The sequence below is a fragment of the Zootermopsis nevadensis genome, unplaced genomic scaffold (genome assembly GCF_977971745.1).
Source record: "Zootermopsis nevadensis isolate Lab colony 2312 unplaced genomic scaffold, Znev_1.0 Znev_ptg000023l, whole genome shotgun sequence".
Classification (NCBI taxonomy): domain Eukaryota; kingdom Metazoa; phylum Arthropoda; class Insecta; order Blattodea; family Termopsidae; genus Zootermopsis; species Zootermopsis nevadensis.
The window spans coordinates 7,181,495-7,204,623 of NW_028259155.1; the positions used below are offsets into that span (position 1 = coordinate 7,181,495).

At 36.2% G+C, this 23,129-nt stretch overlaps 1 protein-coding gene across 3 annotated transcripts; it reads right to left on the minus strand.

Annotated features, from left to right (window-relative positions):
- On the minus strand, positions 1-21,260 carry LOC110838380 (tRNA (cytidine(32)/guanosine(34)-2'-O)-methyltransferase). 3 transcript variants are annotated; one of them, XM_087354480.1, is made up of 7 exons: positions 20,987-21,258; positions 15,339-15,408; positions 14,476-14,660; positions 9,992-10,201; positions 6,448-6,617; positions 1,147-1,308; positions 1-377 (listed from the first exon to the last, which is right to left on the minus strand). In XM_087354480.1, exons 1-6 carry the CDS (start codon positions 21,105-21,107, stop codon positions 1,195-1,197), a joined length of 870 nt encoding a protein of 289 aa, XP_087210606.1. In that variant the 5' UTR covers positions 21,108-21,258; the 3' UTR covers positions 1-377; positions 1,147-1,194. The 3 variants fall into 3 exon arrangements, with proteins under 3 accessions (XP_087210606.1, XP_087210605.1, XP_087210607.1); XM_087354479.1 differs by having other exon boundaries at positions 1-1,308; XM_087354481.1 differs by lacking the exon at positions 9,992-10,201 and having other exon boundaries at positions 1-1,308; positions 20,987-21,260.
- Between the last annotated feature and the right edge of the window lie 1,869 nt (positions 21,261-23,129).

Genomic DNA, 23,129 nt, shown 5'->3' on the forward strand with positions numbered 1-23,129 from the left:
TTATGTAATAAATTGTACATTTATTTTCAATGCATACATTACTGTACAAGATATGTAATAGTCCAATGACTTTCATTTATTAGAATCAATGTTTACTAGAATGAAAATATAATTTACAAGTGCTATCACTATACCTGATGCCAACTGTATCCATAGTTCATGCATCATTACACCACTGATGATATTAGTAATGAAAACTTACATCATTTTAAGTGGATAATATAACAGTGTGAATTTACAATACTGTGTACCAAATAAATTTATAAACATTATATTAAAAATTCTATGACCAGTTCAGGCAAAGGCTACACTCCCTGATCATGTTATTCGGATGTAGCTCAATCTCGATGGCCTTGAGGTATACAGACTACACAGCGCTACAACCCAGAAGACATGAAAGTAATTAAGAATACACTATCCTGTGTGCTGCTATTTCATATTTATACACAGAAATGTCCACTGTTCATTCAAAACATTTCCTATCAGCATTCACTAACCCTTTTAAGCTGGAGTGTGTCTAACAATTACTTAGAAATCCAGTTTGTACCTCAAAGAAAACAACACTTCACCATTACAAAGACCAGTCTGGTCAATCATGTATAAGTAAATAATTGCTGTTTACTCTGAGAATCATACAAAATCTATAAATACACTCTCTGAGAGGGGGGGGGGGGAGGAGGAGAGAGATCACTTCTCTTCAAAGGTAACCACAGTATAATTTACCTTGTCATCAGAAACTCTATGACTTGGTTTTGTGTCAGGATGTTATATGTGCCTTGAAGGAAAGAGGGACTATATACAGGAGAAACGCTTAGAAGAAATGTATAATTTTAAATAAGAGTTAGAATATTCTGATTGTTTAATGAACAGAAGGTTCAGAGTGAATTTCAATTTTATTCATGTTTATTTAATGACTGTCAATATCTTAAATTATATGGTATGATAAAGTTAAGTGAATGATGAACTGAAAGAAGCAGTCATGGAAAAATTTGAGGGACTATTTTAGAATATTCCTGGAGGGACTGAGAAAAACCACATGAAAAGCTGCCATGATTTGAACTCAGAACCTCCAAAACACAAAGCACAAGTGTGACCACTCAACATCAAAGAGTGAAAACATCTGAAATGTTTCCTATAATACATTACCTTCACACCATCCAAATGCACGTACAACACACGATTGGAAGAAGTATGTTAATGGAGAGTGTGGATTTTGTGATCATGTTGTAGAGACAAGTAGTGGGCATATGGAGGTGATATGGGTGCCTGTTCTGGTTCCCTGTATTCATATGTCTTTGAATCTTCAAGCTGAAAATAAAATTAAGAAATGTTTAACAATTCACAGTTTCACAACAGGACACAAAGAAGTAGTCACATGCCAGAAATTCCTACTATCATTCTACCTATTTCACATGTCAGAACCAAGCCATTTTTTCTTAATAGTAAAACTTCATCCACATTTAAACAACTTCAAAGAGCAGTAAGTAAAGCGTCCCACTACATGCCTATGCAGGCACTTGGGGGGGGGGGGGGGGGGGGAGAGGTATAGCTCCTACTCTTTCTTGACCTTGGCACCAGATGGGGTGAGTGGTCAGCATCACGCCCCAGCCGTGCTTTACCCCCAGGAAAGGACCCCGATACCCATTGGACAGGAGGCTGGGTGGGCCCCAGAGTTGGTCTGGATGCAGAGGCTAGAGGAAAAATCCACTGCCCCCATCGGGGATTGAACCCCGATAGCCCAGCCCGTAGCTAGTCACTATACTGACTGAGCTATCCCGGCTCCCAAAGAGCAGTACAAAATACAAAATTGAGAACACTTAATTCCTTAAATACAAAAATTATACTTTGCCATATTACAAAGAAGCAGGACATGTAACTAATAGGGCCAGCTCCATTAAGTAAGGCACAAAATAAGTTGAAGCTTGATTAACAGAAACAAAAAATATATATTCTGAATATGTAATAAATATAATAACAGAAAGTATAGTAATATATGGTGATGAACAAATATATACAATAATATGTGGTAACAGCCAGGGAGTACAAAACAAGCTTTTACCACAAACCCCCCCCCCCCCCACCAAAAAAACCCAAAAAACAACAACAACTGACAGTGTCAACTCTCCCAAGAAACAAACACTGGAAAATAAGGCAAGATAATAAATTACCTGGCATTAAGGAAAGTATTCCTGCATGTACAAGAGTTAAAAAGAAGTTAATGTTGTAAGTTTAGGCTAGCATAACTTTCTAAGGCTATTTGTGGCAATCTACTACTTAAGATGAACATTTGTGCCACAAAATGAGATCAGATTCACCAGCCTCCCAAGGTACACATAGCCGGACAGTTCAATAAAACACAAATGACCACAGGCCAAGCTGCGTACAGGCGTGACTGAAGGATTGGTGTCAAAACTAAGAACATTACAAAATTAATTTTTCTATGTAAAAAATATGCCAGGCTGTAAAGCGGCAAATCTGGTAAAGAAATAAGTGCTAACAGGGGACACTAAAACCAATGAAAAAGATTTTGGCACCCTGTCAGATAAAACGTAAAAATGTGTTACTTCAGGTTCTCATTGTGGCAAGTATGGAGATGACCTGTCTTCTGGCATGCTCTACTGCATAGTCTGGTAGAAACTGATTGACATTTAAGATGTGCCTAATGCCTGCATCACCACAGTTCTGATCATCTCTCAGTTTCTACCAGACTTTCATTTGGAGCAGTTGAAGAGGGTGGGGTAAAATACAGCACCATGTGAGGCACGATGTTATTGAGTCACCAATTTTACAGTATAACCATAGACGAGAATATTCCTCCACAAGGAGGATGCTAGTGTGAGGTGGGACTGGAAGGACTGAAGAGTTATTTTCTGAGTACAGTGTGGCAGATGAGATCAAACTCCTGAGGAACAGACATGCAACAAGGTCTGATGAATTCATGTTCCTCAATAATCATTGACTCAGAGAAATCCACCCAGTTAACATGTTTGATGACTCACTTCAGATGCCAGGGTGCATTAGGACATGAAATGGAAGCATGAATATTTACAGCATAGTGGCTACTATCATGTTTTTCAGGAAAAATGGACCATATGAGGTGGATTACAGAATGTAAAGTCTAGAGTAGAAATAGTCCCTAATCCAAGACTATGGTGGCTTGCGTTCAGCATAATTAGATTTAACCCAGTTCAGATATCTAAAACCATCTTGTTTCCATCTCCAAGGACTGACCCAAATAGCACATTTTTGGAATTAAAATCCCCAAGTACAATAAACGTGGAGGTAACTGTGATAAGGAATAAGTCATGTCAACTTGGACTATTGGTACTCTGTGGGATACAGATGTAAGAAAGTGTAAATGTTACAATGGGTAGATGTACGCAGACCACAAAGGCCTGTAACTGAGACCGGAGATGGACTGCAGAGGAGCAAATGCAGTCCTAAACTAAATATAACATTGCCTTCCCTCCAATGGCCCTTTCAGTGTCAAGTGGGTTATAATAGCACACCATAAAACCACAAAGGTCAAATGTATGGGAAGGACAGAGCTTCCTAGAGACAGATTACAGCAGTGTTACAATACTAAACTAGAGCATGAAGTCCATTAGCATTCTGCTGCAGCAAGCCCAGCTGTGAGTTAGAAAAGTTGGGCAACAGCACTTTCACTGGTAACAGTTTCTTCACTGGTCTATGTTTACCATGAGGTGGGTAGCTGGGGGGTCTTTGATTCCTGCAGTGAATATAAATTGTTGGATCGGAAGCCACCTCGTGTCAATGTGGATACTAAACTTCAGGGAGATGAACTAGAACACCTCCTGGTACCTCAGCAAGACCAGGAACGTACTTTCTTACTAGGTGACACCAGCTTTGGTGGTTGGCATGGTTTCCAGTGTATAGAATGCTTCCATTTTCTTGACTGGAGACGTGTAGCTTCAAAAGCTAGTATCAATGTAAGCCTCAGTCCATGAGTTGAGTAACTGTATCAAAATTAGATGGTTGCCAAAGTAGAGACATTATTTATTAGTGGTCATCAAAATGAGTTAAAGATATCGCTCTTGGCCTACTGGAAATGTAACTAAGGCTTTCGTTTACTTTTAATTTTTGTGTATCTTTCTCATTTATAATCACCAGCATTTCCTGTCACCTCAAGAATGGGTGCCACCACAATTGACACAGTGAGGAGGTTTCAGACATGAGGCTTCACCATGACCACTGTAACTGAAATGGCCACACACAATAACTGACAAACAGCAATGATAATTATATCCATTTCTTTTTACATATAAAGCACTGCACAGAGCTTGGGACAGAGGCTTGAACAGGTACCCTCCACACAACTGGTACAAATGTGTTGGAACAACAGGGACCTCAAATTCATGGAACACTGTCTGTCCATAGTGGGAATAGTTTTCTGTAGTTCTTGCCAAGAAGCCTGTAGACCCTAGACACAGACTGATCAGACAGAACCAGTTGCATTTCTCTGTCAGACATCCCATCATTTGCTACCGTATAATCTGAGTTCCTGACAGCATCCTTAAATAAACAACAGATGAATAGCACACAGGAGAATCTACCACCCTGAGCAAGTAAAGGGTTTCATTCAGTCACAGCTGCATATGGACAGGCAGTGGGTAGTACAACTGGCACCTGAGTGTGGGGTAAGCCACAGAGAAAATATTAAACAGTAAACAGAAAGGAAATCTCCGAAGGATACAAAAATGAACCAGATGATAGCATAAGCCTTCTGCAAAGTATTCGAATACACTGGACACATGGGTTTGGACTATAATGAAGGGTTGTAGTTCCTCTTGGATATAAAAAAATTACTCACAAACTACCAATGTTACAACCATTTTCTTTCCATTCATAATGGCCTGCTGCTAATATATAATAATCTCTCTGCCTAAGCAGCACACAAAGCATTATTATTATTATTATTATTATTATTTATTATTGACTGCAAATGGATTTATACCCGGTGGCAGTGACCTACAATAAGACACAACAGAACAATGAGACACAACAAAACAATGAGACAACAAAACCATAAGACACAAAAAACAACATAAGACACAACAAAACAACACATCCCACTCAAAATAAAACAACTCATAAGATTACAAAACCATCTAACCTAAAGTACTTAACTTAAAAATTAATACCACCTAGACATAAGACAATAACAGTAATGAATTACATACATCATGAAATGATGCACTCACACAACAAAACATTGAGACACAACAATACAACACACCACACTCAAAATAAAACAACTGACACACAATACAAAAACACACATCCACTAATTAATCACAATACTTAGAGTAGAATATGTCCACCCTCAGTACATGAAAATTTTATCCCAAAGAACTTCAGCCCGTCATCACTTGGAGACTAAGACACTTCACTTCCCTTATCACCATCTAATCCCCACCTAATAACCTCTTGCTTGTAACTACTTTTCTGACCCTCTTTCTAAAGGTGCCTAATTTACAGGGGAAAGACTCTAACACGCCTGGAGGTAATTGGTTCCAGCTTCTTATGGTCCTATTTACAAAGGAATATTTGCCTACATCCGTTCTGTTTCCTAGTCCTAATTTTCCGAGTATGATCGTCCCTGCCCAGGTAGCATGGCTTTAGTAATCTATCCTCTATCGTTTTCCAAGCCCGGCCTCCCGTGTATGCTTTGAAAAGGGCGCACATTCGGGCTATCAATCTACGCTGTGCCAATGTTTCTCAACCAGATTCGTTAGTGTATTTTGCAAATTTAGCCGCTCTCTTCTGCACCCGATTTAGGGCTCTTACCTGCCCTTCCCTGTAAGGGTCCCAACACACAGCTCCATATTGAAGTATCGGTCTCACTAGCGACGTATAAGCTAAACGTTTCGTATTGTTATTTCCCTTTTTTAGTATACACATTACAAAATGGAGAGCCTTCCATGCTTTAATTAGTGTATAATTTACATGATCTGCCCAGCTCAGATCACTGCAAATAAGTATTCCTAAGTACTTAAAGCTATTTGCCTCTGGAATTAATTTATCCCCAAAAAAGTACCTCAGCCTATCCTTCACCCTAGCTCTATTGAAGCTGACTGTTTTACTTTTACCTGGATTTATCTTCATTTCATTTTCTACCGCAGATAGTAACTGTTCTAGCTCAACCTTTCAGAAGAATTTTCCTACATTACAGATTAAAACTACATAATTTTAAGTCAGATGCTGTCAATTTAATAAGAAATACTATTGGTTTATTTATAAGAACACGTAAATTGTGCAAAATATGTTACTAGCATACTAACACAACCACTCACCATACTGAACATGGAATGAAGGAAGAAGACCTAAGTAATGTCAACATGACAACCCACATCTTCACGGTTTGATTAATACATGGTGCCTAATCATTTCCAATGCATGTTTAATAAGTAAATGATTACTACATACCTGCAATGGATAATTAGTGTCTGAGTCATAACCAATTTCATTTCCACATGCTTTGAAATGGACGAGTGGATACTTCTGTATAGGAAGATCTGTCAAATACAGTACTGGCTTATCCATACTTGGCACATACTGAGGTGGAGGGCAGTAAGTCTTGCAAAGCACAAATGACTCTGAAATAAACCATAAGAACTGTATCTAATTACATTAAGCAACTATCAATGAATAACAGAGAAATGATACAGCCCATAAAAATAAACCACTGGAAACTAAAACATTTCAATATTGAAAGAAATGAGGCATTAATATATTTCAGCTTTTATAATCTTTTTCCAGTAATCAATTACCACAACTAATGCCATGAAGAACATGGAAGCCGTGAATGCACCACTTCCCTCAAATACGTTAAATGAATATAGGAGAAAAAACCCTAAATTTCTTCCAAATGATGCCTTTATAATAGATATTAGTTTATGTTAAGAATGTTGTGTCAAATGTAGCATAAAATAATATTACTGTACATTAGGACTGTTTATAGATTGTACATTGGAAAGTTCATTCCTAACACGTGTTCCAATAAAAAGAGTTACATGCCATGTATGCGCTTGGGGGGGAGAGGAGGTATAGCTCCTACTCATTCTTAACCTCAGTATTAGACAGGGGTGAGTGATCAGTGTCATGCCCCATTTGTGCTTTATGCCTGGGAAAAGACCCCAGTAACCATTGGACAGAAGGCCGGGTGAGCACCAGAGCCAGTATGGAAGCAGAGATTAGAGGAAAAATCCTCACCCTTGCCAGGGATTGAACCCCGGTCATCCAGGCCATAGTCAGTCACTATACTGATTTAGCTACACTAGCTAAAACACATGTTTTATTAGTCAAGAAATAAACTACAGGGAAATAAGAAAACAAAACATAATGTTATATTAAGTATTAGAAATGTCCACCACATTCAACAATGCATGCATTAACAGTGAAGGTCAATCAAAGCAGTTTCTGTCCTTAATGCTTCCCACATCAGGGAAACGGTTCACCAGATGAGATACCATCATATTTTGGCACAGGAGAAAAGGAAATGTATCCCTGGCAAGTTAAGTAAGAACGAGATGCCAGGTAGTGCTCAACAATGAACATTCGCTGCACTTGTAAAAAAGACATCTTTGCAATTCGACTGTTTGAAAACAAATGACAGCCCAGAATGAGCAGGTTACAAGATGTCACCTGTGTGAGATACTGTACAGTCACAGTAATACTGTGTGTTTTTTATCCAATCAAATTGCAACCACCAATAAATATTTTAATAGAAATTGCATGACTATTTTTCACCTTATATGTGAACAAAAGATACAGATACAAGTACATAGCTTTAGAGCTGGCAGGAAAAACCACACAAACCAAAAAATCACGTTATCTAGTCTCCATCCAAATAAACATGTAATGTATTGATAAAATGAACATCAAATTAGCAACAATTTCAAATTTCATATTTATTGTCATCCCTCTTCCTATCAATGTAAAGGGTTATTATAAAGTAGTTGTACAACTTTAATGCTGATAGCAGTTTGAATAGAAAGTAAAAAGGAAAAATAGTGGCACAGAAACACAGACATAATCCTGAAGTCCTTGTTTAACATTCGTATTTGAGCCTGTGCCCACCAGTGGCTCTGCTGTAACATCAACAAAACTGACAGAATTAACAAATACAGAGAGAGCACAATGTGTATTTTGGTTTGCAGAAACACGGTCAGCAATATATCCAAAGAAGATTTGCACACATTACATTACAACAAAAATCCTTCCAACACAACTGTGTATGAATGGCAACTAATTTTGTGCATAATGGATGTTGAGTATGTGATGTTTGTCCTTTATTTTTTGAAGAAACCATCACTGGATTTATCTCAATATATTCATGAGTTTTCTGCTACCACAAGTCAGCAATGATGAACATGACACAACTCCACATTATTGGTGGGGAGTGAAGGACTGTCTGGATCAGTACTTCACTTCCCAGACAAGTGAATTGGTCTAGCTCATGCCATTCATTGGCCTCTGTGGTTACTAGAATTGGGTTTTGTGGAAGATCAAGTCTATCAAAAACCATTACCATGGAATGTGGATGAACTGAAAACCAGGATCAATGGATCAATGCTACTGTAACATAAGTCACCCCTGAAACACTGTAGAAAGTGTGGCAGTAGCTAGAATCTTGGAGGGATGTTTGCCAAATAACCTCTGGCACCCATGCTGAAAATTTGTAGCCTATCAATAACTTGAAGTATTGCTTCATTTTCATGAATATACAGAAATTACAAATTGTTGAAGTTGTACAGCTACATTACAAAAGCCCTGCATAAGTGGATTTACTATAAAATAAAAATAAATAGAAATTTAAGTTTAACAAACAGAATTTTGGTTTCACTAGCCTTTACTTGCCTCTTGCCAACATAACAACACAGAGTAAAATGAGGAATGAAATCCACCAAACCTCTATGAACAGGAGCAAGAAGGGATATTCTAATTGAGTACACATATTTTCCCAGTTTGTTCTTTATCTTGCATACTTCACTGGATCTGATGTTCATTTATAAAGATAAAGCTGTCCTTGATACTAATTAAGCACCACCCCACTATGTAGCAGAGTAGCGTGCTTTATTCCCCATTCACTTTATCCCCAGCCAAACAACCCCTGGTATCTACTGGATAGGAGGCTGAGTGGGCAATGAACCTGGTATGGATGGACACAGTAGCTAAGGGAAAAATGACATGCCCCTTCTAGGCATCAAACCCAAGTTATCTAGCCTGTAGCCTATATAGTGATACTCACTAAGCTACCCAAGCTCTTGATATTAACTTATTATGGAGGTAAATTGGCTGTTGCAACTATTGTATCCAATACTGCAGAATTGATTTTTCTTTGCACTTCAGTATGTGTCCATCATACTGAGAAATTTTTAAAATAAATAAAACACAGGGTAAAAGAGAAACTATATTTGAACTCCTCAGACCTAGAAGGCTGTAAGTCAAATTCATTTCATGATGTACAGAATTTGGTATGTCATTAATACCAAATGAAAAATGTAGGGTAATTAGGTATTGCTTGCTAGGATATTTTATTTCATGCAGCACAAATATATTTTCAGTCATTACAGTAAATAAAATGAAAACATATACCTAAAAAACTCCTACACCTTTCTAGACACACCACTTTAGCTCTGATCAGCTTATTTATGCCATATAGTTATATTCTGCGCAACAGCCATTTTTGAAAAATTTGGTTTTCAATTTTGGTTTCATATTAACTTGTACGCACCAAATCATTTTATGCACTTTATACAAAAAATGCACATAAAATATTGGTGAACAACAAATGTAAGTTTCAAAATAATACTGTTTATCATAATTTGTGACAATCTGTATGTGCATTGTGGGGCAACAATTATCAGTACACAAAAAGCAAATACAACAGATTACATGTACTCATAAATTTTTAACTGAATCTTCAAGACACTTTGTTGCAATAAATTAGGTAAATTAATTCCAGTACCTATGCTTGAGTTGCGTGAAGTATGTGGCTTAACGACAATGACTTCTTTGAAGAACGTCTGAAGGTGAGATAAAAGGACCAGAACGTCCTTGCCACAAAACAACTTTGCTAGGAATGTGCCTCCTGGAACCAGCACGTTTGTCGAAATATTGAAAGCAGCCAGCAGTAACTGTGCTTGAATGTATTCATCAAAGTCAGGCAGTCCTGTTACTGCAAAACACAGAGGTCAGACTACTGCCAGCTTCTGTCGGTATTATCATTCTATGAAACAAATTCCATGTAACACAAGCAATCAATAATTATTCACTCTTCAAGAAATATGCCACTCATATGTAACCTGAAAGCTGATCATTGTCATCATAAGAACATACCATTAAGACTCTGGCACACTTCAATGTGATGTACATATTACAAAGAATGAAAAGGTGCTCCAAAGGAGTACACACACATTCCAAATAAATTCATGGTTAGTTTGTAATGTGAAGTTCGTTGTTGCAAACCTAACTGCACTATAAACATCACAATGTAGTCAAAAAATATTTATCCTTGCTATTCTTTATTTCATTAAGTATTCAGCATATTTACAATAAACATTGTACATTTTAATGGTATCCATATTTTATTCCATGTACCAATTTTTTAAAAATATGAGCCATTTTTTGAAAAACTGAAAAAGTTTAATCTCAGCTCTATACACAAACCAAAAATTAAATTGCCTGATAAATTTCAACATAAAACTTTTAGTACAGTCCTTCTTGAGAACATGTTCAGCAGTTTTGAAAGTTGTATACAGATAGATGAAACCTCCCTTATAATGCATTTATCTGTGTGCACTTTGTAAAAAAATGGATAAAAATCTGTATCCCTGAGATCCCTCACCCTCCCATGAAAGTTTATCTCCAAAGCTGCATTTATGCCAAGGTTTCTTAACCAAAATTATATTGCATTTGTGCATGCTACATGGCCAGTTCACCTCAACTTCCTGTATTTATCTCAATACAAGTTAATTTAAAATGTAAGCTCAGCTCAAATTCTGCTACAAAAGACTTCCCACTAGAAGCCGCCGATTCTGCCACATTGCTAAAACTTTTCCTATTTAAAGTCTAAACCTTCCTTAACTGATGCCATTATCTTTTTAAGACATCTCTGTTGATGATTTTTAGGGAAATATATTTGTCTTCTGTCCGTTATTACTAAACCAAATTAATTCAGGTCATGAATAAAATATATAAAAATATATCAGACCCTAGATGTATGACAGACTGCTGTGATTTCATAAGCCATGTGTTTTTATGTGTTTTTATGTGTTTTTATATATATATATATATATATATATATATGTATGCTGGACTATATACAAACAAGAAAACAAAGACATTCACGCTTCTGTTAACATGTAGATCAATGAAAAAAATTTCAGAAAAATAAGTGGCGGTTATTATCACCAAATTCTGTATAACTTTGTATGCAAAATTGTAGTGTTCTTCAGAGTTACCATAAGCATTTTGTTAATTATCTTTGAAGATACACCTGCACAGAAACAGTTGCTATGTAATTTATCCCTGCTGTAACTCAAAAATGATTAGTTGCATCTGCATGCTTTTACCCTCACATCATAAAATATAAGGGTACCTTTAGGGAATATTTGTCTTACTGCTACAGGGAGCCAATTTCGTGGTGCATTATTGGTCAAAACTTAAACACTTTACCACCTAAAGGAGGACTGTCAACAGTATAAAAACCGAAACTGCAGTTTCAGGCATTCCTCACATAATTGAGGTCATATAAGAAACAAATTTTTGATTCTGTGAAAAATGTTTATTTTTGTTGTAACCCCATAATTAATGCAAATACAATCAGGTGAGGTATCAGGCAGTAGCATGTTCTGGGATGTAGGTGTGGCGTGACAACAGTTATAACATTAAGTAATATTTATTGAAGAAAGAGACACTGGATGGAAATGGCAGTTGCACTCCTTACCTGTGAGTGGTAGGCTTAATTGATTTTCACAGTTTGAATCTAAAAGTTGAAATCACTGTTTTTCTATTAGGGGAGGATGACAAACCCTTCCAAGAGCCAAGCACAGCTTATAGGTTCATTAGTATGTGGTTAAAATGTTTCAGCACACTGAATACATTTTTTTCTTGCCACACTTATTGTTGGGTGTACTATATTCCCTCTTTCTTCAAGGGTTGCATCATGGGATCAGCCTGTCTGCTTTATATCTAAGCTAGTAAGGTATGTGGAAGAGTCTTATGTCTCTTGCTTTTGGCTTGCACTTGTGTTGCTTAAACTAATGTAGTGTTTAAAGTGAATGTCCTAGCAATACACAATACACATTTCTGTTCAAAATATCATAATTTGCAGTAAATAAAACACCTTACATCTACATGTGTACCAACCTGTGTGCATATACAACATGTTTATACTTCATTTACACAGTTCTGAGAGCTCACACATTCTTTCCATTTACACCAGAGATGTATTGACATATAGTAAATAATACACTCAAACTTCAGCACTGCACTCCTATGTTACTTTGAAATAACCCTATCTCTAATATAACATGTGGGCACATCAGCCTTGTTTTGCAGGTTGCCATAAAAATCTTAATCCAGGCAAGAATTCACAAAAGAAAATTAAATTTTGTAGGATGATACATGAACTGGATGCAGCCAGCTCAGGATAGAGTTCAGTGGCAGGCTTTTGGGAACACGGAGATAAACCTTGGGTTCCATAAAGAAAGTTGGCTATTCTTATGCAAGCCGAGTAAACAATAGACTTTTCAAAGAATTTCCTGCACCATAGAGTGTATGAGGATGATAGATGTGGTGGTGTAGGAAGCAGTGATAGGTGGGCCAGGATTTTGTGTACTCTGGCAACATTGATGCTGGTGCCTGTATTGAACATTCAAAGACATGACTGGTGATTCTGCCAAGTTTCAATTTCCTTCGTAAATTCTTACCTGCGTTAGGATTTTTCTGGCAGACTGCAAAATGTTTACTACATGTCAGCATATCTTTGGCACAAGTGACATACTTGTGACCTGTCACACCAGAGTAAATGAGGTATGGAAATGGACAATATAATGAAACTGCATCTTAGTTTACCTCAATTATCTGAGGACTGCCTTAAGCTGCAACTTCAATATTAATACTCTTAAGAGTCACGATTTAGGTGATGATGTGTGTGCCAGTAGATTCATACTTGCATCTGTTGACAGTCGTGAGATACGTGACATCATAAATGTTCATTTTTAAGTTACAATAAAAATACATACTCATATAGGCTATCAAAAGTCAAGTAAATGTCTAAAAAGTATTCACATACATGTACAATATCAGGGTAAAATAATCTGAAACTAATCAAAGGTTGTATCTGAGGTTTTCACAGTGGTGAGTATGAAGATAGCTGTCTTCTGGGTTGATGATTTCCCTGATGATGGAAACAGCAAGGACATCTAAAATGTTGGTAAACTTCTACCAGACTGCATGGCACAACAACCCAGAAGACAGCCATCTTCTTAAACAAAGGTTCCAGTTACTGTCTTGTTCACTTTGTGAGAAAAGAATGTGTGACGTTTTTCTTCTGTGCTTAGTTCCTGAAAATTGATATCTGTAAAATGGTGATATCAGAGAAGCAGTATGCTTGTGTACTACTTCATAAGCAATCACAATTAACACTGACAAGTGTCACTGAATTCTGTGACAGTGTTACCACATTCATTTGTTGACTTCACATGAAATGACCCATGTGTCATAAGTTTCTGTGCTAGGTTGGCTGTCATTGGTGTGCTGTGATTGTGAAGAAGTTAATTTTTACAAACAGTAGAAGGCGACCCAATGTAATTTGGGATAATAATGATTACAATAATATGAACATTTCATACAGTATGATGAACACTTTTCATCAAAACACGTATCGATAATTTAATTATTGTGGGTATATTCTAAACATGAAATAAAAAATATTACATTGGCATCATATTTTAAGAAAAAATAATCAGGGAAGGGGTTAACCATCAATGCAAAGTCATGTGCAGCAGTTAGTAATTTGCTTTTATTCTTTTTAAGGCTTTGTTAACAATTCTTTCATGCTAATGAAGAATTAACATGCAGAGCTGTTTTCCAAATTTTGTAACATTCAAAAAATTGTGAAGTAGTGCAAAAATATATATTTAATTAATTGTTATGTCTCAGGTGAGAGGATCATAAATATTAATCAGTGTATCAAAGGCACCTACAAGCAAAATGGCTAAGCAATACTTTTCAGGGTGATATTTATTCCAGTGTTTCTGCCCAGCTAGGTTAGATTAGATTAAATTAGACTATGCTAAGTTAGGTTATGTTACATTAGGCTGACTTACCTCTGTATTCTATACTTTCACCAAAAAAACCAAGACATATCAGCATCTATAACACTTAAGACTTAATTTGAACTTCAGTAAAACACAATATAGTAACATTTTGAAACAAACTGGTTACCATCAGGTGCTCCATCACACAAAACAAGCTGGGCAGACTTTCCCTCAAAGTGTTCTATAATGGCCTGAGCAGTCTCCTTCTTCGTGATATCACCCTGAATTTGCACAACTCCTGGCAGAGGAGCCATTGCTTGCAAATCCACAGCCACAATTTTCACATCTTTCTCATCCACATTTTTGTCTGATCTATAAAATAAAACCATCCTTCTAAGAATTACAGACAGACCTTTTTCTTCAGTAGGCAGTGAAACAAGTTAAAGGGGCAACAAGCAGGCTTGCACAAATTCCATATAAACATAGTAACCACCTCTAAACACTGGGGGCCAAGTACTTGAGCAAGAAAGTTGCTCACTGTTATTAAAACACAAGAACAATTTAAGGCATATTAATATTGCATGAAAAAACAATACCACAGATAAGAATAATGTTGACTGCAGCCATATGGTCAGAAAGGAAAGCTTCAAGATGGGCAGATATATGATAAAATGGACTATAAATGTATTACACAGTACCTCACTAAAGTAGATCCATGTCCACTGATCACAAAACATTGGAGTAACATTTGCACAATGTCTACTTCCCTAAAAAATATCCTTTTCATAACATGCTCAATATAGCATGAGGCAAGACTAAACTGTAATCTGCACTTTAACAAAAAAGGATTTCAAAAATGCAGAATAACAAAATAAGACAAGTCCAATTTCATACCATAATAAATGAAATGCCATTTTTAACTCAGATGTTGTTTTTGTTTCTATTGTGAGTAAAATTTCTCACTCCTAGCCAACAAAGTGAAACTTTTATCTGGGTCTCCTACTTAAGGCCAGTGTTGTAGTCACTATACTATATGTTATTAACACTTACACTAATTTCTGTGACACAACTTGACTCCAGCTCCCTGGAGCTGCACACAGATCTACCACATGAGATATTCCTGTGCACAAAACAAACAACTCATTAAGTCATAACTGCATAAGGGACTAAAAGGCAATGAATTTATGTACATTCTGACTGTAAAACAAGTACAAACACTCATGAAAATAGAAAACTACTTTTCTAATATAATTTAGCTACAAACAAAAAAGTTGGTGACAAATGTGTCACCACTGCTGAGCAAGCTTTGCTATGAGAACTGTCACATCACTCGTGAAAACAGTAACTTTAAAATTAATCTACTTTACTCACGTCCATTCCATCTAGGCAAATGGAATTATTTTCTGAAGAAACAGACAGACAGACAGACAGCAAACACGTATTTTACATCCAAAAGGAAATCATTGGAATGATGGCAGACATTAAAAGGACAGCCTCATGTAGAGAACTATTTGAGAAATTTAATATTCTTGCACTAACCAGTGAGGTCTTGCCCTCATTATTATTATTTGTGCATACATACATACAAATTATTACATTCCTTGGATCCCTAGGTATGTAAAATGAAAACAGGATGTGGAATAAGTAATAAAAATACAATATATACATACAAGTGAAATTCAAACTATAATAAACTTTTCACATAGAATAAATAAAGATTTTACATAAAGTAATTCTAATGATTGCTTTTGAACATAAAATATTTTTTCTCTGTCTACTTAATTTCCCCAGAATATTATTCCATGTGACATAATGGAATGGAAGTAAGCAAAGTAGACTACAAATAAAAACATGTATACAAACCAACTGTTTACACTTTAAAACACACTGTGCCAGACAATACACCATGAGGTCATCATCAGTGGCGAGGTGTATTAAAACCAGTCCATCAAATCCACATAGTTCATACAACAATGTGTTGTTGCAAAACACTGTGTATATAGATGGTGTCTTGCTCCTTTATGTAATGATTATAAACCACACTTTATGGTTTATATCAAATCTAAAACTTCTTGACGATGGTGAAGAGTCAATTGAATAAAAATTTACTTGGATATTATCCATTGTCTAGTAAATATAAAACGTAAAAACGTAAAACGACGTTTCGGAGATGGGGATTAGCTCTATCTAGTGGGCCCAACTGTGTAGGAACCTGAAGACAGAGATAGAGTCCCATCTCCGAAACGTCGTTTTACGTTTTATATTTACTAGACGCTGGATAATATCCAAGTAAATTTTTATTCAATTTATGGTTTATGTTGCACATGAACTGGTGTATTATCCCATTGAATCACCCACATGCGCTAAGCTGCGTCATTGTTCTATTCAAGGTGGAGGCATTCTTGTGTTGCAGCACTATGTCTAAGATCAATGACTAACTTAAAGTTTCTGTTTTCCAAACTGGAACTAATGTTCTAATAGCAAAACATCCTGAACTAAATTTTGGGATAATATATTCATTGTAAATTTGTATGCCGTGTAGGATTTGAGGTTTTCATATCGGTGAGTCTGAAGACAGACAACTTCAATTTGTAAGCAAATAAATTTAATTGCTTCTGATTCTTCAATTGTTTACTGTTATACCTGATGTTTAAATTACAAGTTTTGTTGTTTATACAAAATTTCATGAAGTTTGTTTTGTCAAAATTTAATGTGAGTTTATTGGCTTTAAACCATTTGTTCAAGCTAGCAAAGACATCATTCATGCAATTTTGAAAGTAGTTAATTTCTAGATGTGAAATAATGATACTAGTAACATAAGCAAAGAGTACAGGTTTAGACTGAGGGTTGATGGTTGCTGCCAAATCATTGACATATGAGGAAAACTAGTACCAAGTATTGAACCTTGATGAACTCCATGTTTTATAACACCCCAGTTTGAGTTGGTGGTATGGAATGAATCTGATGATTTTATTTCTACTTGCTCTTTCCTATCATGAAGGTATGATTTAACCACTGCCCAGCTATACCTCGAATTCCATGAAAACTTTACTTTTGTCAGTAGTAATTAACAATTTACATAAACAAATGCTTCAGTAATGAAATTGGTCTGTAATTGGATATGCAAGTTTTTCCCCTTTTTTATATAGAGGTCTCACTTTTGAACATGTAAGGCATTCTGGGAAAGCTCCTATTGCCATTGATTAATTGCACATGTAACTTACGGGAGCACTAATATAGTCTGCACAGCGTTTGAGTAACTTTGTTGATATTCCATCATAATCTCAGGAATGATTTGATTTGAGAAACTTTATTATATTTTTAATTTAAATTGCTGTTGTGGGTTTAAGATTAACATTTGAGAAGGCTTTAGGATTAGCTTCAGCTAGATATTTTGTTGCATCCTCTGTCGAGTTTCTGGCGTCATTGCTTAATGTTTCTACGACTGTATTAAAAGACTTTGCTGTGAGTTTAGGACATTTTATTACATTATCATTTATCTTTATTGATGGGGTTTCTTCTTCTGTAGAAAGTTTACCTGTTTCATTTTTCACAATTTTCCAGACTGTTTTTACTCATTATTAGACTTCTATGTCTGTTGTAATGCATACATCTGATCTGAGTTAATATTTTGTGTAGTGAATTTTCATTATTATGCTGCTACTAGATCAGATATTTAGGTAAAGATTTTGTTCATGTTTACAAGATGTTTTGATGCCTTTGGTTATCCATTCATTATTATAAACCATCTTCTTTCTGTTTTGGTGGGAAAACTTGTTTCATAAGTTCTTAAGATGTTTAGCAATGTGTTAAATTTTGAATCTACATCATGGCTGCATAATACTGATTCCAAGTTTTCACTATGTACTTTGATGAAAGACTCCTGGGTTACAAGCCTTGTTAGGTGACTGGACAGTGAATGAACCATATCTTCTGCCAAAGTTTTGAGAACAACACCTGCCCTCATCCTCAGGAGCAGAGATTGTTCTCGAAACACTGGCAGAAGATATGGTTCATTCACCATTCAGTCATCTGACATGGTTTGTAACCTGGGAGTCTTTTATCAACTTCAGTCACCACAAAAGCTTCACTTTATACAAATGGAAACTGTGTTCCAATATGGGTAACACCTTCACAGATTTGTTTGTTCTTTTCTTTACTTGTTTCTCATTACGACACTTCATAACTTCCATGTAATAAAAAGCCCCACCAATTTTATTTTCAGAGCTCTAAGTGAATGCAAGAACCATCTCGACAAACTTTATCAACAGACCAAGTATTCCAGTAATTATTATCCAAAAATTGCACTTTGGTCTGTTACTGTCACAGAAATTGCAACTCAAGTGCAAGAAGTCACAAATATTATCAGTCAATACCAGATAGCAACAGAATTTACTATCATTGATATTATAATTGTTTATAGCAAATGTACCAGGAATATCTGAGACAGATATCACCTGTCTGAGCATGGATGCACTTTTCCTTTGGGGTATTAGAGTTCATTCTTAATGGTATATGGGTGGTTGACTGGAGGGGAAAGGGTTAGAGAGAGCTGTATGTACAGCTTATCAACTTATTTTACTTGACAATAAATATTAGTTCATGAAAAATGCCACATACATTCCTTGATCAAATAAGTTATAGGATTTAAGTTCTCACAGTGCAGAGTACAAAGATGACAACTTCAAATAAGTTATATTTATTTCCTGGCATAAAACGGGTTAAATCTTAGATTAAGGTACAGGTACAGTTTGTGCCCACAGTCTAGCTCTAATCAATAATCAAATGAATAATCAAATCTTAGAACCTTGCATACTGTGTAGAGTATTAGAATATAAAATGTGCATACAAACAAGTGTCGAGGTTGAAACGCGTTTGGCATTAATATCATACATAGTGTGAACAGTTGTTTGTATGCACATTTTATATAGAATAATCAAATATTCATAAACCAACTAAAGTAATGACTGAGCAGGTTAAAGAAGGCAAGGTGCAACTGGAGCAGCGTGAACAGGTTACCTGATCTTGGTGTATATACAGGGATCGATCATCTGCTTAGGCCTTTGAGTTTATAAAGTAGAAAATCGTTAATGAATTTTTGTCAGTCTGAAACAAACTTTCCCAAATTGTCCAGCATCAATGCTCATAAATTGTCTTTAATTATTTCTAGGAGACTATAAAAGGTCTGGTTAGCTGCTACTTTCTAGATGACATACACTTAAAAAAGAGATATGGTTTGTCCTCCTTTTATTGTATTATATCAGAACTTTTCTGGAGGTTCCTCAAACCTCCATTCTTATGTCACATGCATTACTACTGATTTAAGAGGTGGAATTGGCAATTAGGCACTGAGGAACTGGATGGGTTATAATTAGTGTTAATCATATTGATAAGTGAGAAATGTTACTCACTCAAAATAGCAGGGTCACCAAATCAATTTTACCATTCCACACTAATATCTGGTAGGAATTTGGCTAAGAATAGCCATGATTTGAATTTATTTTTATAAAAAAGGACATTTTAGTGGAATTCCAGTGGGTAACTGGAAAAGAAGAGGACTAAGAGAGCTCTGAAAAAAGGAATTCAACAAACCATGACTGGTCATGAAACTGAACTAAATGATTTACAATAATAGCAATTATAGTAGTGATCATGACTACATCGTAACATTCAGTCTTAACTGACAACCCTCATATTATTGTATCAACTAACGTCTAAAATTATATATAGCATATCGCAAAATGCCAGCGCTGAAGGTAAAAGAGAATATATAACATCTAAGTTCAGTATGAATAAAAGGGCAATTAAAATAGAGATGTCATCCGAACACTTTAACTTTACCCACTGTCTCATCATGCTTTCAGATTCACCACGAATTGTTTTCAGTGCTCACTTCTGTCATGTGCCTCAGAACACACATACCAACAGTGCAAAAAAAAATTCCAGATAGTGGTGCAATTTTCTGTCATTGTTGCGTTGGTTGTGAAGTGAGGTAAGGAAGTAAAATTTTTATGATCTGAACCATTCACGGACGATAAGTATAATAAATTTTTCTCGGGCTACCAGCCAAGAAGAATTCATTATAAGTAAAATTTGGTTTAGTTTTGAATAGGTCTTTATGTTGGTTAACCATTTCAAACCCACTGGTAATGATATGCATCACCTGTTTTAATGACCAGTTCTGCATTTTACATGCTGAGTATACTTATTGGTTTCAAGAGTAAATAGTGACCATTTCCTTAAACAATAAAAACAAACAGATCTTTGTAATGCATACGTGTTGTATTTTCTCTGAGGTGGAGTTTACATGTTTAAATATTATTTTGATGAGCTTCGCCTGCAAAAGGTTAACATTTAATACCTGGCTATTTTTATTTTCAGCTTGTGTCAAGTGCAGAGCAGAAATCTTTATCAGTAGTATCTAATGATAAAATGTGGTTATTAGTGTAACTGAAAATATTATAACATAACGGTATTACTAAACATAGCCTACGTATTCTGGAGACAATTGCCCTAACCTATCACTGATATTTGTGTATAATTTGCCGACACTAGAACAGACACGAATCAATCCATCTTAAAGAACGTTAACGGTAATAGCAAAGGAAAGTCACACCAATATCTATATTTTATAAAGTAAGTCTGTGAGGAAAATAGTGGTCAACATCAATCTCCTTATCCTGAAGTGGAATACTCACCGGTAAACAAATCGAATTCTTCGTCTATTTGGATCAATTTATATGCGCTTCTTGCCCTGAAACTACCCTCTTTTGCAAGTCGGTAAAAAACATCACGTTTGTCCCGTGAAGATTTTCCCATTTTACGTCCTCATACAAATTAATCCACACAAAAATACATCAAATATAAATGACGTAATTTATTGCTCGGAAGTTACTCAAGGATGCAATCGATTTAAAAGCGAGGGTCAATTCGATTGCTACAACCTATCGAGGAAGTCGAAAACTTGAATGTAGCGTATAGTGCACGCAAACGAGCAGGTTACTCGTCAGTCGTATTCAGTGAGTGAATCAATGATCGCGGTCTACTCTGGCACGTAATCCAGCACTCGTAGAATAGTTCACTTCTGGGGTGCCATTGCATCTGTAGTATAGAATTATTTATATTTGTCGTATTTCGCACTTTATTCTTGTACACGGCTAAGTAGGTGGCTGCAGATCTGCAGGTCCTCTTAACAGTAGATTCACCTTCGTCATGGAGTAAAGCAGTCGCAACGTATTTCGAAACTTGCAGGACTCGTTTTAGGTTTATGGCCTTCACACTTTCTAACATAGGCAAGTTCCTCTTTGTTAAGTGGGTCCGTATCAAATTTGGTGAAAACTGGGACAATATTACTCATTAAATTTTATATTTGCTTACAAGTCGGACAAAACATATACTACGGATCCTATAAATTCATTCTACTAAAAGGCTGAAACAAACCCAGAAATTCAACCCTATTAGCACCTTTTTTCGAACGTGAACATAACCTAAAATCTTACGCTCAAGCAAGGTCAGAAAATCAACTCCAAATATTACTAGAAATGACGGATATTTACCTCAATTATGGGCATGGGAGTGGCAACAGTAAGAGACTATACGCCTCTGCCAGCAAGTTTTCTGCAACAGCAAATTTAAAACAGGAGTCATGAGCTTTTGCGATTAAATTTCCGCTCCGAGAGCTGAGGTGAAGTAATGAAAATCTCCACCTCGGCGGAGATTTTAGTAAGGAAAAATGTTTGTAAATCGGAAAGGAGGCTTCCTTAATTGTCTTGGTGTGTAGAACTCGTCGTTACATTTGTTCCAGGCTTACATATAACTATTTTTTAACTGTAACTACCCTTGCATTATGCGGAGAGTTCATTTATACAGAAAGACAACGCAATGTTTAGTAGTACTGGATTACAAAAGAGGCTCATTCATTGATATAAGGCAAGATTCCACTACCGTGCAGTGAATGGATGCACACAGACGCTGTAGTTTCGGGGGTAATGACCGCTGCAGTACTTGTCCTTTGCGTTTCATTGTACAGAATGACCCAAAATTTTTCTAATGCCTTATTTCACCTGAACGATGAAAAAAGAATCTCATTCACATGAACATATCAAATCATTTACATCACGACGTGCTTATTATTGTGTTTGCCCCCAAAATTTTTGAATATTGTTTTCAGTCCTGGCTGTTGAAGGCCTCTCACTTTCAAAGTGATTGTGCAAAATAGATATTGTGTTGCGAAACTTCCTCACGGGGTTTGAAATTACGTGCCCATCCAGTCCAAATTCTACGCCATAGCTTAATTGGAACTTTCTTCTGATCTATTCTAGAAATTCAGATGATCGAATGTGTTCTTCGACAATAAATATACGCTACGTGGTACTGTACAAAATCGAACGAACTGAAAGACATACAAACGATTTGATTACTACAGTATGTTACCAAATTTTCCTCAAATTATAGTCACTTGTTGCGGAGAAAATTACAATTTAAACGTGGTAGGTACATTTCGGACCATATTATATCTGGTTTCTGTACTGAAGGCACTTCACAGTGTCGCATGCAACTACTGTAACTGCTGCTGTAGGGACCAATTCTTCCCCACTGGAGCAGTAAATTGCAGTATTTATGTGAACAGGACGTTTGGATTGCGTTCCATAATGACTGGTAATAAGCTTACTTGTCGACAGAAACTAAAGCTGGAGGTTACAACGTATATAAAGCTGATATGTCTTCTAGCTCGTAGCGTCGTGTAGTCTGGCAGAAGTTTACCGGCGTGTCAGAGGACTTTGCTGCCTCCATTACCAGGGTAATGAATTTTTATTCATCGTCCTGATGACGGAGGCATCA